At 39.1% G+C, this 20,174-nt stretch overlaps 1 protein-coding gene across 2 annotated transcripts in view; it reads right to left on the bottom strand.

Annotated features, from left to right (window-relative positions):
• Positions 1 to 20,174, bottom strand: part of LOC123755284 (alpha-(1,6)-fucosyltransferase) — a 316,917-nt gene that overhangs the window by 84,540 nt on the left and 212,203 nt on the right. Inside the window, exon 4 of one of the 2 annotated variants that reach the window (XM_069327846.1) lies at positions 15,813 to 15,987. In XM_069327846.1, coding sequence (XP_069183947.1) covers positions 15,813 to 15,987 — 175 coding nt within the window. The remainder of the gene's footprint in view (positions 1 to 15,812; positions 15,988 to 20,174) is intronic. The other variant, XM_069327847.1, reaches the window with a different exon arrangement.

Raw genomic sequence — 20,174 nt, 5'->3', positions numbered from 1 at the left:
AATCAAGAGGGAATAAATGACATCCTGGACGCTAATACAAGATCAAAATGTCCTAGTAGTAGGCATCCTGCAGTCTTGGGAGACTATGGAATTTCGCTCTGGAGTGAAATGGATGTCTTGGCTGGAGTGTCCAGGATGACATTTATTCCCTTTAGATTATTCTAAAGATACATGAATATCAGGTCCTAAGATGCGTGATATCAATGGTATGGTGTATTCACCAAGGAATTTTGCGATGGACCAGTTACTCAAATAAACTTTAGGAAAGGTTGGTTCACGTTGATCCAGAAAATCATGTCATATTATACAAGGAGGTGTTCGAGCATAAGTCACTGCAGTATGGGCAGTGAGGAGCAGATCTTTACTCCATCAAGTGTCCATGAATTAAGTGCAAGTGGCCATTACAAGGACCGTTAATAACATGTAGCTAGTTACTCATAACACCTGACTAATTATCTTGTCAACGGTAGAGGACTTTTTTAGGAGTGACTGAGTAGGAATCTGGATGAGATATCCTTTTTTAATTCAATTCAAAGGTGGGTGTTATAGATCATGAAATCAAGTGTATGTCAAAGATCAACTTGAAGAACGTTGCATTATCTCTATACATAATAATCTTAGGAGTGAGAATAATCCTCTCGACCTTCCGTCCACATCATCTGGTCTAAAAACCATGCGGGATCCCTCCTCTTCATCCTCTCCAAGGGAGAGAAAACCTCTGTCTTAAACCTTTCCACATCTTCCATCCTGGTCCCAGTGTAACAGGAGAGGAAGAGGCAATTTGAGGTTCTTAATTAGGAAAGGAGACTTAATTATGATTTACTTAAATGACAAATTTAACTAAATCATAAATATCATTATACGAATCAATTCTGAGTATAATTAAAAACTTATTAATGACTGTACCAATAACTACTGATCCTCATTGATTCAGAAGCTCTTGATTCCATTGTTTCTTATCAACACAAGACAGAACACGAAACAATGGGTATAAATTGGAGAAGTTTAGATTTAGGAAAGACCTTGGTAAATACTGGTTCGGTAACAGGGTTGTTGATTTGTGGAACCAATTACCACGTAACATAATAGAAGTAGGATCCCTTGATTGTTTCAAGCGTAGGTTAGACATTTATATCAATGAGATTGGGTGGTTATAAATAGGGGCTGTCTTATATGGGCCAATAGGCTTTCTACAGTTACCTTTATTCTTATGTTCTTAAAAGTAATTTATACATGTAAGAGAGAATGTCTGTCTGTCTACCCGAGGCTGGAGGTCAGACACTTCACCCATATTTGCAGTAGGGTGAAGTGCAGTAGGGTGTCCGTCTGGCGTACTGGACGGACGTGGGCTGGTCAGGGTTGCCCTAAGTTACTTGTTTTAAGAAATATTAACAATTTTGAACACCACTAGGCCAATCTCCTGGAGTCAACTGTTAAATATGGCGTGTGATTAACGTGGGGTTTAACACATGCGGTCCGCCCTCTACCTGACTCTTATAGCATCACGTAGTCAGCTTTTTTCACACACTGTACTCCACTTCATATAGTCTAGGGCAGCTGCACTAATGCAGATGTACCTAATGTATTAATAAAAAAAATTACCTGACTCATAATACCCATACCCAAGCCTAATTCACAAAAATTCAGACCCATTTCTTCAACCCGTTCTCGCAAATTCGTAAAGTCAATATTGACTTATTAACTACGTGCATAGGTGATATACTAAACATAATAGATACCCTTAAAAAGATTCATAGAAAACACCGACCTTACCTAACCTTGTTAGTATCTTAAGATAAGCATCTTATTGCTTCGTAATTACAATTATTACTTAACCTATACCTATTATAGGTTAGGTAATAATTGTAATTACGAAGCAATAAGATGCTTATCTTAAGATACTAACAAGGTTAGGTAAGGTCGGTGTTTTCTATGAATCTTTTTAAGGGTATCTATAATGTTAAGTATGTCACCTATGCACATATTTAATAAGTCAATATTGACTTATTAAATTTGCGAGAACGGGTTGCATTTCTTTGACGTCGTGCATGTGTAAAGTTCTTGAGAGAATTATCCTCAACAGACTAATGTTTCAAATCAAGCCCCACCTTGCCCCTAACCTGTATGGTTTCCTTCCTGGAAGAAGCACACAAACTTACTTTGCTGAATATTTTATCAGAGAGGGACCAAACTCTCAGGCGGCATTTATTGATCTCCAAACTGCTTTTGATACAGCAAACAGAGAAATAATCCTAGAACAACTAGCCTTTTTTGGAGTTAAGGGAAGACTGCTGACATGGCTCAGGGGTTACCTGAGTAACAGAACCGCCTCAGTCCTTTTCAAGGGGGGTCAAAAGTAAACTTTGTGCACCCTTTGAGTTGGGTACACCCCAGGATGGAGTGCTAAGTCCTACACTGTTCAATGTTCTGATGCACAAATTAACAAATGATATTCCCACACTACCTGACGAAGCCGTCATCTGTTATGCCGATGACATATGCAGTGTTGCAAATTCCCAAACTAGACTGCAAGCTCTACTTGATTCACTCGCTGCTAAAAGCATTGAATGTGGTCTTGTTATCTCTATAACTAAATCCAGAATTCTCCATACCAAAGAGAAAATTCATGTCCCTATTACTTTCAAGGTCAACAACCAGAACATTGAAACGTGTAGGCAGCACAAATATCTTGGACTTGGTATTAACAGTGACATTGTAAATGATCTACACCGTAGGTTAAAAGAAAAACTAAAGTCATTGAAAACACTTACTGGTAAGAATATTGGTATCAATATTAAATATGCTAGACTATTCTATATGATGTTCGTTAGATCTCTCGTTGATTATTATGCTCTGCACTTACATAACTTCCACACCTCTGTGTTGGACAAACTTAAAGTAGTACAGAATGAAGCCATGAGGATAATTCTTGGTGCCCCGAGATGCACAAGAATCATGTTGGAAATTTCCAACACTAAATACAACACTGTTGTATTCTCATTAATTACTACTAGTTCTACTAATCATTGTAGTGATTAAAATTAACCCAACGTAGAGTTCACATGTACTAATAATTACATCTGCACAGTAAGGCTAGAATTCTTACGTCACCCGACGCCAGTATTGCGTCAGATTCCATTGTAATAAACACATTTATATCCAATGTGCCGGAGAATTGAATTTGATTCTCCATAAACAACGGTGTTCTGTGTGATAATTAATTACAGATAAACTGATCTCCAACTAGAGCCAAATATAGCGTTTATAGTTATAGCTGTTATCTAGTAATAAAATTAACGTCACGCGTGAATGCCCTGGAGAGATTATAATTCTTCTCCATTGTTCGTTTACTATCATAAAACGGACAAATAATAATATTTGACTCTTCCAAATAATAAACCCGTCCTAACCCGAGCATTTCAAGCACAACCACGAGAAATGATAATATCCGTAATAAATAATTTGGTTAATAAATGCGGGACGCGGAGCGGGGCGGAAGAAGACGCCAGTCCACGTGTTGAAACGCTCACGAGTAGGCGTGTTCACGGGGTGCTCACGAGAAGACGCCATTACCCAGCCACCAGGGTAAACGCTATTAAATCTCCAGAAGAAAGTCGCCACTGTGAGGTGTGAAGAACCTTGCAGACAATACCTTCACTTGGTGTCAGTGTCATTTACGGAACCTGTTAAATTTGGTTCTATGTAACTCCATGTGACCGGCCAGTGGAGCGCGTCAGTATCTAGGATAGACAAGTCTAGAGCCTAGGACGCGACCTTCGGCAAGCCTTAACGTACACAGTGCCCATATTAGCTAAGTACCTTATCCTTGTTTGATGCATCAGATCGGGGGTGGGTTTATAGCTGGGTAGCTTGTCGTGACGACGTATAACAACTAAAGATCACAGGTCATTATCTTTCTCCTTTTATTAATATCCATTTATTGAACATAGAAATCCAGTAGTTTAATCTGTTGCTACTGGAAACAATTGTTTTTGCAGCGTGTGTGAAGAATTCTCCGAGCTGTCATTTCCCATGTTAATCAACTCCCAGTGTTCCATGACGAGTCTAGGAGAATCAGAGGAAGCGTCGTGACTAACTTCAAAGAAATCGTCATTAAGCTAAGATTCCTTTTGTATTCCTCGAATTTATTATCTGTACTCTTTTACATGCAGAACTCTGTTCATTGGATTAACATGTGTTTATTATAATTATTATTATACATATTCATAATCTATGTTCCCCTTAATGATAATGATAATGATTTCATAAGTATTCATAGGATTAGATTATTATACATTGGATTAGTGAACGAACCACACTAGTTCCTGGACGTACTGAGTTCCAGTAATACCCCCCCAATGTAGGTGTTTGAGGCATTTGATTCATTTAATTATACAGCCCATTAATTATTTCAATGATCATATTCTCTAGTATTTTATCCATAGTTACTGGTTCATCTAGGAATTCTCTAATGATCATAATTTCTCAGTTTCCCTCTTTACTATAAAAGCAGGTGGTCCTTCGTATTTAATTTTACTATATTAATATTTAAATAATTAGAGTCAAGCCCCAAATGTCCCACATTATGGTCCTTATCGAACCGGATAGGCTTAAATTTATAATTACAAATATTAATCATTAATAACTAATCCTTGTGTGATGTAAGCTAGACTAACTATTTAATTAATTGTGTCAACCAACAGTGTAACACATCAGTTAGTCTAAGTCACACCAACATATTGCTACTTTCACCTCATGTATAAAGTGGCTTTAGTGGGTCATAGCCAATTACCCACAACACTTAGACCTATACCTCACACAGAAGTGAGAATCTTTAGGTCACCAGGAGCAACAGCTCATAACTTTTATAACAACTCCACACTAACACCTGCGTTAGAGTGGCCTCACCATCTAACCATTATATACTTAGGTGGTAATGACATTCATCCCACTCGTCATCCAGCCTGAGGTGATCAAACACCTTAAAGCCATAATTTCTTCTTTCAAGCTCATCAGTAATTCGGTAGTATTCACATTAGTGGAACCTCGCCACCAAGTCATGATAATCGTTGGGGAGTAACCCCAGAATACTACCAGAGAGCTGCTAAGTACATAAATTTCAGGCTGAAAAAACGAGTGAGATTGGATGCCACTTATATCCAATTTACAGCCAGACCTTATAGACAAAACCTGACCAGAGATGGTGTACACTTGTCAGGTGAGTCTAGGTTGCATGTGGTTGACAAGTTAATCAACACCATCAACTATCACAAACGGCTGTGGCTGGCAAGCCAAACATAACTGTACATAATTGTTCACCTGTGTGTATAAGTGCACTCTTATAAAAACAAAAAACCAAAAAAATACAGCACAATTATATTCACCTTACTGCACCACAATAATCTTTACCAATATTATTAGGTAGAATTTAGGCTGAGATTGTGCTGAATTTGGTACAAGCCCAGACTAAATAACTTTATAGTTCTTAGTTAGGAATTATCACGACTAGATCTAAGCTAGTCAGTAGTGTATGTATTATACTATTTGTGCTGACCCTATACAGAGGTGGGATTAAACTTTGAGATAACTCTGATTGGAGTGTCTCCATAATATTTCTCTTGTATTCATTATTTCGTGTATCTATTTTGTGTATTGCTGGATAATCTCCATTAACTCTGATGGTGATATAGAAGAGCTAACCGGAAGAGAAGTAATGGTGAAGTTCAGACAGTGCACAAAATATCTAGCTACTTGTTGTTAGGTAGGTACATTTAACCTCAAGTGAGGTAAAGTATAAATTAGCCACCTTAAATTAGGCTACATTTAATGTTACTTGTCCACTAATGAACAAGTACCCAAGCTTCATTAGTAATACATATACTAATCCCATGAAGTTTGGACCCAAGCCCAACATGGCTACTCCTGAGCAACTAAGGAGAACCTACATTGGCCTTAAAGGTCATTTGACCAGATTAATTAACAAGGCTGAGGGCTTATCTAAAGATACTCCCATTGACTCTTATCACTTAGAGACATCAGTTAGAGTGGCTGATCTGAAATTTGATCAAGTCAAATCTGCAAGTCGATCTTATCTTGATCTACTAAATACTGTAGAAATTGATCCTGAGGAAGTAAGTCAAATTGTAGACGACATCTCCCAGTATGAAGATGAGACTCAAGATATAATTGACAGGCTAATCTAAATAGCCTGTCTGGTTATTTTTAAATAACCAGACAGGTTATTTAAATATAATATATAATAACCAAATAATTTATTAGCCAAATTATTTGGCTAATCTAAATTAGCCAAATAATCTGGATCTCATACCAGTAACACAAGGTCTCAATTCAATAACCAATTACCAGAGATTCGTTTACCTACTTTAGACTTACCTACATTTTCAGGATTAGATACAGAAAATTGGGACAATTTTTGGACTTCATTTGAAGTTCACATCCATAAGAAACCGTCCTTGGACAAGGTTTCTAAATTTTCATACCTGCTTAGTCTTTTCAAAGGAGAGGCTAAAAAGGTCATACATAACCTTACTCTTGATGAGAGTAATTATGAGGAAGCTATAAAACTCTTGAAGTTGAACTATTGCAACAAAGAGTTAAGTATAGCTACCCTCTATTATCAATTACTAGATCTGAATGCACCAAATAGTAGACCAGAGTCACTTCAAAGTTTCAGACTAGAAGTAGAGTCTCTAGTAAAGACCTTAGGTACTAAAGTTAATATACCTGCTTCAGAATGGTCTATCAAGTTACTATTGCAGAGGAAATTACCTCGAAATGTCTTGACAGAGCTCTGCTCACATTATAATACCGAGTTTCTCACTCTTGACCAAATATTCGAGGGATTGAGGATAACGGTTAACAGGTTGAAGACTCATGATAAAATTAGACCTGAGTCTAAACCAACTAATACTGACACTTCAGTCAAAACTAAACAGACTTTGAATAAGTCGAATAAATATAAATCCAAAACTACTCCATCCACTGGGAAAAGGAGTGGAAATGTAGGTACATATTCGGTGTCTCCTTCTGAGATAACCAATGACTTGTCTACTAAAGAGACCAAGTCTATTAACCAGAGAAAGTGTCTGTTCTGCAATCAGGGACACACCACTTATCAATGCTCTGTTTATCCTACTTATAATGTTAGGGTTAAAAGGTTGCAAGAATTACACAAGTGCACCAAGTGCATGGGCTCTCATGATCCCAAAAAATGTGTAGTGCAGCTACGCTCCTGCAACCGATGCAACCAAGGTGTACATCACTACGCCTTATGTAGAAAATCTTCTACACCAACCATGACCACTGGGGAGAATTCCATTAATTCTACCGCAGTGCAATATTGCAAAGTGCATCAAGAAGTAAATGTACTTGCTACTGAGTCAGGCAATAATACCACTCTGCCTACAGCTCAACTTAGACTAATAAACCGAAGATCTAGAATTAACACTAGAGGTCTTTTTGACCAAGGTTCACAGAAAACCTTCATTACACAACAGTTGGTAGATGAGTTAAATTTAAAACCTGCCAAAGGTGTGAGGTTAAATATTTCTGGTTTCTTGTCAAATAGTGGACCTCGTGACTACAAAGTAGTTAAGTTATTAGTGAGACTCGCATCTTCTACTAGTCCAATACACGCGGTAGTAGTGGATAAACTTCCTACAGACTTACAAGTCACTGGGTTAGCTCGCACTACCAGACATCTTAGACGAAACCGCATGAGGCTAGCGGATTATAAAATAAATTCTGACTACCTCACAGATGTTGGAATACTTATAGGCGCAGATCATTATTACAAGTTTATAACTGGATGCACTAGAAAACACGGAATGAATTTGTTGTCGTCCGCAGGAGGCAAATTGCTTACAGGACCGGTGCTTTTCAGACATAATCCGACGTCCACAAACCAACAATCTAATAACATAATAGTGGCGTGACTAGGCTTGGAACAGTCACCCCTACGTTTCAGGGAAATATCTGAGGATATTGAGTCTGACCCACCAATACATCGTCTGTGGGATTTAGACACTTTAGGCATCATCCCTGAACAACCAAGTCCTGATGATACGTGGACTTACCAGCAATACCTGGATACAGTTGTCTATGAAAATAAACAATACTGGGTAAGACTCCCATGGAAGTTGGATCATCCACAACTTCCAGTAAATTATTTTATGGCAGCCTCACAATTACGGTGTCAATTAACACGACTACTGAAGCAGCAAGACAAACTGAACATGTATCATCAACTCATCCAACAACAACTTAACAGTAAATTTATTGTGGTTGTTGATAACGATGACCGAAAAATAGGTCATTATTTACCTCATCACGCTGTGGTGAAAGACTCATTGACAACACCTATTCGTATTGTCTTTAACTGTAGTGCTAAAGTAAAGCCGAGCAGTGTGTCTTTAAATGAATGTCTCCAAACGGGACCTAGCCTAACACAAAGGCTACATGATGTGCTGTTACGATTTCGCACTGGTATTTTCGCCTATACAGCTGATATCAGCAAAGCTTTTCTCCGAGTAGGTTTACAGGAGGAGGATCGTAACTACACAAAATTCCTCTGGATTAAGGATCCACTGGATCCTAACAGTGAAGTTATCACATATCGTTTTGCCTCAGTATTATTTGGAGCTACGTCCTCACCGTTTCTTTTGCAAACAACATTAGACACACATTTGAGGAAATCAAACAGTCCCAATAAGGCAGACATTAGCGACAACTTGTATGTCGACAATTTCCAGGGGACAACTAATGATCAAACTGATCTGGTAGAAATCTACCATGAAGCTAACCGTGAACTATTAGGAGCCAATATGCCACTACAATCATGGGCCTCAAATAATGAATTACTCAACCAGGTAATCGAGAAAGAATTTCCAGGTTATCAGGTACCCAATCAATTAAAGGTTCTAGGCGTGGAATGGAACACCAGTACTGACGAGATGAATGTCAAGTCAGTACAAACTGATAACTCAACCCTTACCATGAGAGCACTGCTCTCGTTTGTCAGTCAACCATTTGACCCTATAGGCCTACTTAGTCCTATATTAATAAGGGGCAAACTCCTAATGCAGGAGTGCTGGCAGAAACATATGGGATGGGATGATCCGTTACCAAGTGAGTTACAAGCTAAATGGCAGATACTCTCAACGGATTTTAATCAGTTAGGCGTTTTGAAATTTCCTCGTAATGCTTCAGGACCAAACTTACCCACCAATTTGCACGTTTTCTGCGATGCCTCTGGCAAAGCATACGGCGCAGTAGCCTACTTATTTAATAGTGCACAATCAATTTTGCTCACATCTAAAGCAAGAGTTGCTCCCATTAAGAAGAGATCTTTACCTCAAATGGAGTTGACTGCATTGCTGGTGGGAGTAAGATTGGCTCATTGCCTGACAAAGACACTCAATAATATCCACTTTGGTGAGATTGTAGTGTGGTCAGACAACGAGGCAGTCTTACAATGGGTAAGAAACAACAACAACAATCACCCTCCCTAATCAATTACTCCCTACGTCAGTAATCGTGTCAGGGAGATTCCTGAGTTATCTGCTGGATATAAATTTAGACATGTTCCTACTAAGGACAATCCTGCAGACTATTTATCTCGAGGGTTAACACTAAAACAACTTATCAAGTCTTCGCTGTGGTTCAATGGACCTTCATGGCTTGTTGGTGGTCAGTGGCCCAAACAAAAGCCACAAGTCATAGTGAACCAATATCACCACTCCCATGAAAGAACCAGAACCTCAACGAATCTTAGCCATTGATCCTCACAATTATTCTAACTTAAGCAAGTTATTAAGAGTAACTGCACATGTGTTTGATTTTCTTGCTAAGATAGGAATTCGACATAAGTTTCCCAATCCTATCCTCTACTGGATCAAACGTGCACAACAAGAGACATATGGAAGCGAATATGAAAATCTTCCAGATAAATTAACTAAGTCTCTAGGTATCTGGTATGATGCCAACACTCATAATATACGTATGGATGTGGAGGACGTTTGCTTCATGCAAAAATTGACTTGGACACAAAGAATCCAATTCTTCTACCTCGTCACCACATCATCACTAAACTTCTTGTTTTACATCACCATCAATATGGTACCTTACATGGTGGAGTGTTAGATACTCTCACCGACCTTAGACAAAAGTACTGGCTTCCTCAAGGTCGTCAGACAGTTAAGTCAATTATTAAATCTTGTGTAATCTGTAAAAGATACGATGCCAGAGTATGTCCTTACCCAGGACCTCCACCACTCCCTGAGGAAAGAGTGGTTCATCTTCGTCCTTTCGAAACCACTGGTGTTGACTACACAGGAGCCTTACTTCTCACTGGCAACCCAGATAATATACCAGTGAAAGCATACATTTGTCTCTTTACGTGTGCTACAACCAGAGGCGTACATTTAGAAGTCACTTCAGACATGAGTGCTGAAGCCTTCATCCAGGCCTTCCGCAGATTGGCAGCTCGCAGATCTTGTCCCAAATTAATGATATCGGACAATGGTTCCAATTTTGTGGCAGGAGAAGCTTGTTTACGAGAAGTCTGGAACCACCCAGAAGTACAGTCGGTTCTACAGAGACGACAATGTCACTGGAAATTCATAGCACCGAGAGCCCCTTGGCAAGGTGGGTTCTATGAGCGAATGGTAGGCACAGTCAAGAAGTGTCTAAGGAAAACTTTACACAGACAAAAGGTCAGTTACTCCGAACTCCAAACTATTGTTGTGGAAATCGAGGCGCGAGTCAATAACCGCCCAATAACCTACCTGTCTGATGATTTCACCCAGAGAGAACCTCTGAGTCCCTCACACTTGATCCATGGAGGTCTACTGAGCCCTCTCATCCCATTAGCCGAAGAGGACCCCGTAGACCTGTCACATGTGACCAGAGGTGACTTGATGGAAAGCTACCAGCATCTCTCCAGAGTTATTAACAGGTGGAATGAGGTGTGGACTCGAGAGTACCTCACAGCTCTACGAGAGTACCACTACGGAGCTTCGAGTCCTTACAATAAAGTGCAATTAAAACCAGGGGACCTAGTACTAGTCGACAGTGATGGACCAAGGTCAGAGTGGCCCATAGGCAAAATTGTTGCCATTCATTCAGATCATCAAGGTGTCCTGAGAGTAGTTAAAGTTTTATGCCGAGGCAACACTACTCTAAAAACTTTAGAGAAGCTGGTTCCCCTTGAATTGGCTGAGCGAGAACATCAGCCAGGTCCAGTTTCCCCAGTAATTTCCGAGGATAGTAATTCTGATCCTCAGAGCAACCGCCCCACTAGAGCTGCTGCTCAACAATGTAGGCGGAATCTGCAAGCCTATTACAACTCTGAACAAGAGTAATTCCTTTTACACCCAATTTAGATAACTATGATGATACTGCGGGGTGATGTCAAGTAACAAACCATTACAAGTCACTATGACCCAGGACATTCCCATCACAGTAGATTCTGTTGTTTAAATTGTGTGATTCCAATCTTTAATTATTGTGTAGGCTATAAATAACATGTTTTATTTGACATGAAATTAGCAAGACCTAAGTTTCTTGCAAGTCCTTAACCAATACGGGACATTCGTTATGTGTGTACTAACATACTAACATACTAACATACTAACATACTAATATACTAATATTAATACCAACTTCGGGATAGGTGTCAGTACTCCACATTACACTACGACCCTAGAATCCTCCCCCCGGAGTTATGTTGGAAATTTCCAACACTAAATACAACACTGTTGTATTCTCATTAATTACTACTAATTCTACTAATCATTGTAGTGATTAAAATTAACTCAACGTAGAGTTCACATGTACTAATAATTACATCTGTACAGTAAGGCTAGAATTCTTACGTCACCCGACGCCAGTATTGCGTCAGATTCCATTGTAATAAACACATTTATATCCAATGTGCCTGAGAATTGAATTTGATTCTCATAAACAACGGTGTTCTGTGTGATAATTAATTACAGATAAACTGATCTCCAACTAAAGCCAAATAGAGCGTTTATAGTTATAGCTGTTATCTAGTAATAAAATTAACGTCACGCGTGAATGCCCTGGAGAGATTATAATTCTTCTCCATTGTTCGTTTACTATCATAAAACGGACAAATAATAATACTTGACTCTTCCAAATAATAAACCCGTCCTAACCCGAGCATTTCAAGCACAACCTGCGAGAAATGATAATATCCATAATAAATAATTTGGTTAATAAACGCGGGACGCGGAGCGGGGCGGAAGAAGACGCCAGTACACGTGTTGAAACGCTCACGAGTAGGCGTGTTCACAGGGTGCTCACGAGGAGACGCCATTACCCAGCCACCAGGGTAAACGCTATTAAATCTCCAGAAGAAAGTCGCCACTGTGAGGTGTGAAGAACCTTGCAGACAATACCTTCACTTGGTGTCAGTGTCATTTACGGAACCTGTTAAATTTGGTTCTATGTAACTCCATGTGACCGGCCAGTGGAGCGCGTCAGTATCTAGGATAGACAAGTCTAGAGCCTAGGACGCGACCTTCGGCGAAGCCTTAACTTACACAGTGCCCATATTAGCTAAGTACCTTATCCTTGTTTAATGCATCAGATCGGGGGTGGGTTTATAGCTGGGTAGCTTGTCGTGACGACGTATAACAACTAAAGATCACAGGTTCATTATCTTTCTCCTTTTATTAATATCCATTTATTGAACATAGAAATCCAGTAGTTTAATCTGTTGCTACTGGAAACAATTGTTTTTGCAGCGTGTGTGAAGAATTCTCCGAGCTGTCATTTCCCATGTTAATCAACTCCCAGTGTTCCATGACGAGTCCAGGAGAATCAGAGGAAGCGTCGTGACTAACTTCAAAGAAATCGTCATTAAGCTAGGATTCCTTTTGTATTCCTCGAATATATTATCTGTACTCTTTTACATGCAGAACTCTGTTCATTGGATTAACATGTGTTTATTATAATTATTATTATACATATTCATAATCTATGTTCCCCTTAATGATAATGATAATGATTTCATAAGTATTCATAGGATTAGATTATTATACATTGGATTAGTGAACGAACCACACTAGTTCCTGGACGTACTGAGTTCCAGTAATACCCCCCAATGTAGGTGTTTGAGGCTTTGATTCATTTAATTATACAGCCCATTAATTATTTCAATGATCATATTCTCTAGTATTTTATCCATAGTTACTGGTTCATCTAGGAATTCTCTAATGATCATAATTTCTCAGTTTCCCTCTTTACTATAAAAGCGGGTGGTCCTTCGTAATTAATTTTACTATATTAATATTTAAATAATTAGAGTCAAGCCCCAAATATCCCACAAATCATCAACATGAGGGAAGAACTGAAGCTTTCAACCATACTAGAGAGAATAATGCAAGTCAACATCACCTTTTGCCTTAAAGTCATGAGAGATCCTACATCTCCTGCATTGCTCAGAGACAAATTATTTAGTGCTGTTAACACCCTATTGACTGGTGCCGACATACCAACTCACTCCTTTTATGATAAATGGCTGAGCAACAATGCTTGCAATCTCATTAAACTTAACATTCCTTTTAAGTGCAATCTACCTGTCTCTGATATTCCTCTTTACCTGTACCCCACCATTCAAGTATCATACACACCTGTCACAAAGAAAGATAATGAAAATCTTCCTCTTCTCAAAGCTGTCACACTTGAAACAATTGCCTCCTCCATCGAGAATTTAAGATCTCACGAGCACTGTGTCTACACCGACGGCTCAGTCCAATCCTCTACTGGAAGGACTGTAGCAGCATGTAGGTTTTATAGAAATAATATTTGCACAAAGACTGTCAGTGTCAGGTTAAACAACTGGCTGACCTCCACACAAGCAGAACTAGCAGCATTACAACTAGCTACCAGTACAATAAAAACATTGGAGGAGGAATAATATTTTGTTATTCAAAATCTGCTCTTCAAGCAATCGAAAACTTCTGGAAGATCGACAGCAAGAACCTCATACTCCCAATTATAAATGACCTAATCGCTGCACAGAGTAATGGGTCTCAAATCTCCTTTGTATGGATACCTTCACACATAAATATAACCCATCATAATGAGACAGTCATTGCAACCAAATTAGCGTGAAGAGCAGAGGTGCCATAGGCACAATCAGAGAACACTGTATAAACATCAGAGGTCCACGGTTGTTCAACGTCCTCCCAGCAAGCATAAGAAATATTGCCGCAACAACCGTGGACATTTTCAAGAGGAAACCCCCAACACAACCCCCATAGATTTATTCCTCCAAGGAGTGCCGGATCAACCGGGCTGTGGTGGGTATGTGGGCCTGCGGGCCGCTCCAAAGAACAGCCTAGTGGACCAAACTCTCACAAGTCAAGCCTGGCCTCGGGCCGGGCTTGGGGAGTAGAAGAACTCCCAGAACCCCCATCAACCAGGTATCAACCAGGTAGCGTGTAACAAGGATGAAGTTGAATTAGATCTAGGTATCCCCATCTTTGCTGTCAAAACTGTATGGGTCCAAACACTCAGGTCTGATAAGAAAGAAATTACTGACTCCCTACGACCTGAAAGTACTAGTATAAAAAAGCTATGATTTGTTCAGATCTGAAACCTATGTTTATGGGCAGCACAAAACATCCACTAGACTGTGTGACACTGTGGTTGCAAGGATCAGGTTGGGTTACCGTTACCTGTGGCAGGTGGCTGCAGGTGACGGATCTCCCAATCCTGAGCACTCCAGGTGCAAACTCTGTGAGCAGGAACTGCGGCACGATCTCCCACACTACATCACCGAATGCCCAGTTATGACCATTCAGACCCGTTGGCATGAGGTACCTGGAGCTTTGCAATTACTTTATTCACTCTCGTGTTCTTAAAGATATACTCATAGTGTACCCAAAATTTGCCAGTGCAGGCTACTGAACATATGGTCCTGTATGACTAACCATCCTGCGAGATGGGGACTTTTATTACCACTGCTACCTTATTCACTAATGTGTTGATGATATCCTCATAATGCACCCAGAGTCTGCCAGTGCAGACTGCCTATCACATGCCTCTGTATGACTAACCATCCTGTGTAATGAGGATTTTTAGCACCACTTAGCTAGCTTTTTGACACACTGTACTCCCCTTCATATAGTCTAGGGTAGCTGCAGAAATGCAGATGTACCTAAATGTGTTAATTAAAAAATATATATAAAATTTTCCCCACATTCTGAGAGAAGATCAGAAAATGGGGAAGATGAGAGGGATGAGGGGAACGGGTGCGAAAGTGACAAAAGGAAACAAAGGGGGCAGGAGGAAGGATGATGGGGAGAGGGGAAAAGAATCGGTAGGAATAGGAAGAATGAGACAGACAATCCCACACACCGCCCAGTATCCCTGCCATAGTAGATATATACATAAAAGATATTCATACATATATACAAATTAATGCCCTGTGGTAATAGTACACACATAAAACAATTAAAAAATGCTTGAGTACAATTACAATTCTGCAAGATACTATTAAGATCCCGTAAGATGGAAGCGGCTCGAGAAACTGACATATTATCTCGTTTTCTGTTTTGGGTCCTCTGGTAGGTTAGAACAAGGCACTTTAGTAAGAGTTTCATAACGTTAGGAAACCTTTGGAGGACTGGCTGGTTCACCCCGTACTCTAGACTGATTCCACTCACTGGCTGCCAACTTTTGACAGACAAACAAACATTCTTTCTTATAGTAAAAAAATAATGACTATTGCTTGGATGTAAAAGTTAAAGGAATATAATTACCTTATGCGTTCGGCACCTTCCTTTAAGAGGTCATTAAAATCGTCATCGTTCATTTTCTCAGTTTTGGAGTGCATTTCCTTCAGCCGGTTGGAGAAGAAGAACCAGGCGGAGCGCAAGTTGGTCTCCACCAAGCGTCTCGTCACCTCGTACTGCACAGATGGTTCGTCCCCTCCTGCTGAAGTACTGCTTCATCAGTACTATAGTAATACCTCTGAAAAGGACGCAATAAGAGACGGCACCACCGAGTGCTTAACCCTTCCGCTGCTAACAGTACCTGGGAGCATAATCGTTTTTCCTGGGTAAGTACAAATTTACACGGGCAGATTTGTCATGTAAAGGTATTTGGTTGCACCTGCAGTCTTCACAGGTTTGGTGGACACAGCGGGAGGGAGGGAGGTAGGGAACTATCAGGGGAAAGCGCCAATCCATTACGACTACATAGCACTTGGAGAGGGCCAGTATAAGGATTTGGGACGAAACTTGGGGGGGGGGGAGGAATGGTGCCCAACCACTTGGACAGTCGGGGATTGAACACATTTGTTTTTTAATTATGAAGCCATCAGTCCTCAAATAATCCTCGTTCGTTTAACTCACCCATTTATTTTCAAGTTCACTCAATATTATTTATTAATATTTAACTATTAGTGATGACACTAGGGGTCTCATTGAATGAATTTATGTGGAGAGAAGTGAGACTATGGATGAAAAAAACTTCTTTACAGCTTCCCTCACTCATACCCCATCATAACTAAAATTAAATCACCATTTGATCAAAATAATATTTTTAATGTAAATTCAGATTAACCAAAAATTTATTACTATTTTAAATGTCTTAATTTTATTTTCTTGTTGGAACAATCTGAGAGTAAACCCACTTTTCCATAAACACCTACACAGCACAGCAAGCAACAGCAAAGCAGCAATGGGGAACCTCATAAATGCACTTCACAATACAAACTAGGAATCTGAACTCAACAATACACAGGATATAAATTCATTAGCCGACATCTTTCTCTCCAAAACCCTAAGCCTCTACAACACTCATTGTCCTCTCCCTTACTAAGCTAAGTAACTGACAAAAGATTAATCCCTGGCTCACAAGTGGCATATTCAAAGCAATCAACAAGAAATACGGATATGAAAAAAGTAGGGTTGTCTTAGTTACAAAATAAGAAGTTAAGAGATATTCATCAGTGCTCATCAATATAATACGAAAGACCCAGAGTTTCCTTTTATGAGAATAGATTTAAAGAAGAAAAAGGAAATATGCAATGACAATGGAAAGTCATCTCTAGCATCCTAGGATCTAAACAACAATCTCATAACAAGCAGATAAAACTCATCAAGGATGGTTATACTCCTGCAACAGACTTAGAAACGGCAAGTGGATTTAATATGTTATTTTCATCAGTTGGTGTTAACCTTGCTAGAAAAATCCCCGAGACCCAAACACATGGTACTGCATACCTCACAGGCAGCTATCCTAACTTTCTACTCTTTTTACCAGGCAGATGTTTTGTCCATAATTCAATCACTTAAAAGCAAAGCTGGGAACATTAGTGAAACACCATCTATGGTATGGTATATACGAGTGCCGCTCATGCATTTGCACTACTCATAACTCTGCTATTCAACATATATCTTCATCCAGTGTAATCACCTCTGTCAATTTACTATTGCTAGTTATATGCTGATATAAGTTTTTCTGGTATAATGTACCTTTTCATCTTGATATGTTAGATTAGGGACCTGTCCTGAAACGCTATGCGGGTTAGTGGCTTTGCAAGAATGTAAAAATAACTATATATTCATAAGATCTCAAAAACTGTTTGGGTGATTTTATGTACTCTCACAAACCAATTATACCCCACGTGTAAATAAATTATTATTATTAAAATTATTATTATTATTATTATTATTATTATTATTATATCACAGGCAAACTATATTCACAATGAAGTTATTGCTTATTATTTGCTTATGTCTCAGGCAACTATCTCCAATGATTTTTTCATAATTTAAAATTATTGTTTTAAATTTTGTCAAGAGACACACTCATGGAAAGTAGTTGAAAAGATGCAGCAACAGAAGGGTTATATCCATAATATAAATTACCTAATGGGTAATATTATATCCATTAGGTACACCACAAAATATTTATATTATATTAAGAATGAAATTGGATTAAAACTGAATAATAATTAAAACAAGTATGTAGAGGGTTTTTCATCCTTATACATCAATGCAACCTGTACATAATTATACTTGAGTGGCACCTGAAGTGGCTGGTAACCAAATTTCAGTGTTGGCAGGCAAATGTAAAAAGATTTATTATTAACAAATAACTTGTCACTGAGAGGTAAGCCGTGTTACTTCGTCCACTCCTCACATTACAAACACATTGTAGTAACTCCCAGAAATTAGTAAGTGATTTTAGCAAATTTTACCTGTTAAAAAATATAGTTAGATTAAATTCCTTTGGATACAATTACATGTTGGCATCTCAAATCATGATATTGCCAACATACTTGCAGAGACAGCCTGAAGTACAAATAAATATAGGTGTTTCATTGGCAGGGACAAAGAGAATACTTAAACTAATATCCACTGAAAATATTACTGAATATTTTCAAACAAATTCATAAAGACAATTTCATAACAAATTCATAAGGACTTAAAAGCCATAGTATTTATGGCTTAAAAGCCATAGTATTTATGGCTTAAAAGCCATAGCCATTATGATGAATTCCTTGAGGAAACATTTATATATGGAACTAATGAAGCAAGAACTCGACAATGTGATGTTATAGTGGTCAGAATACGCCTGGGATATAGTCGTATTCTATATTCTGAGTGGGCATGAACTCAGATATAGATAATCACCTCGGTTTACACCACTTGTTCCATGGTCAGATTTGTGCTGTAATATATATTACCTTATTTAGCCCCCCCCCCCTCCCCCCTCTTTTATATAATTTTATCCACTTATATACTTCAATCATGCCATCCATACTCTTCGTATTCCTAAAAAAATATTTAAATTTTATTGATTCATTCAGTAAATTAAGCTTCTTTGGTCTATTATCATAGAGAAGGTTTTTATTAGCTGGGATTAGTTTTGTCGCCCATCTCTGTGAAGCCTCTAACTAAACTGATGATAATTATGTTGTACAGAGACTAACATTGAACTTCAGAACCGACAAGCGACCCATCAAGGGTAAAATACAGCTGTTAAATAATATTGAATATCTTATTTTGTCAACTTCACCAAAAAAAACTCGAGGAATAATCCGGAGCTGGAGCCCATGAGGTTGAGCCCGTTGTTGACTTCAACTTTGTTCTGGCAGCTCCTGCGACGGTGCTGGAACCAAGTGTATTGGCGTTTGCCTTTCCTTTGGACAATTTCTGCAACATGGAGAGGGGGGGCTGCTGCATGGGTAACAGCTTCTTCTCCATATTGACCTGTTCAGGCTTTGCACCCTGGAGAGGACACTCCAGCCTCGGCAACCAGAGCGCCACTGCATACTCTCCCAAGAGTGCAGGATGCCTACTATTTTGTTATTGGGTTGAAGGTCTATCATCTGGAAATAGTTATTAAGGCCCACCATAATAGTTGCTGACCATCCAGCAAGTAACACTGAGCCCTGAACATGCTTCAAGACTGAAGAAAACTCTTGGTATACATATGCACCAAGAAATGGAGTATATATCAACATGTTACACACAGAAATCACAATTGCGTGATGCATCAAATGAACAAATCCAGAAGGACCGTAACGAGGATTCGAACCTGCGTCCGAGAGCATCCCAGACGCTGCCCAGAGCATCCCAGACGTCGTAGCTCAGTCGATTAAGGCAGCGTCTGGGATGCTCTCAGACGCAGGTTCGAATCCTCGTCACGGCCCTTGTGGATTTGTTCATTATATCTACATGTGTTTGGTTATTGATTAGGTATAGGGAATGAGGCCCAATCAACCGTGGATTAGGCCCACTTGTTGAATAATCAGCAACTATACTTTAGTCTTGAATGCAGTATGGGACTTAAGTATTCTCTCAGTATACATACACGGGAAAATGGAGTATACCTATCTGTGTATTTTAATCTGGATGTCTTATTGGTAGCTCTTTTAGGAATAAAGCCCAGTATATTATTTGCATCAGTTCGCACATTTGTGCAATGATTTTGGTCTAAGATAATCATGACAAGACATTTTCGCAGTTTGAACTCTAGCTGCCAGTCTTTTGTACATTTTAAAAACTTATCTTCTATATCTTCTTGAAGCGATATTGGGAGAAGGAAGGAAAGAGGCCTTGTTACCCTCCTCACACACGCCTGGGAGGGTGTGTGGGGGGAGACACCTG

The sequence above is a fragment of the Procambarus clarkii genome, chromosome 20 (assembly GCF_040958095.1).
Source record: "Procambarus clarkii isolate CNS0578487 chromosome 20, FALCON_Pclarkii_2.0, whole genome shotgun sequence".
Taxonomy (NCBI): Eukaryota; Metazoa; Arthropoda; class Malacostraca; order Decapoda; family Cambaridae; genus Procambarus; species Procambarus clarkii.
The sequence above is the reverse complement of the archived record's forward strand: the minus strand, read 5'-3'. Positions and strand labels throughout refer to the sequence as shown.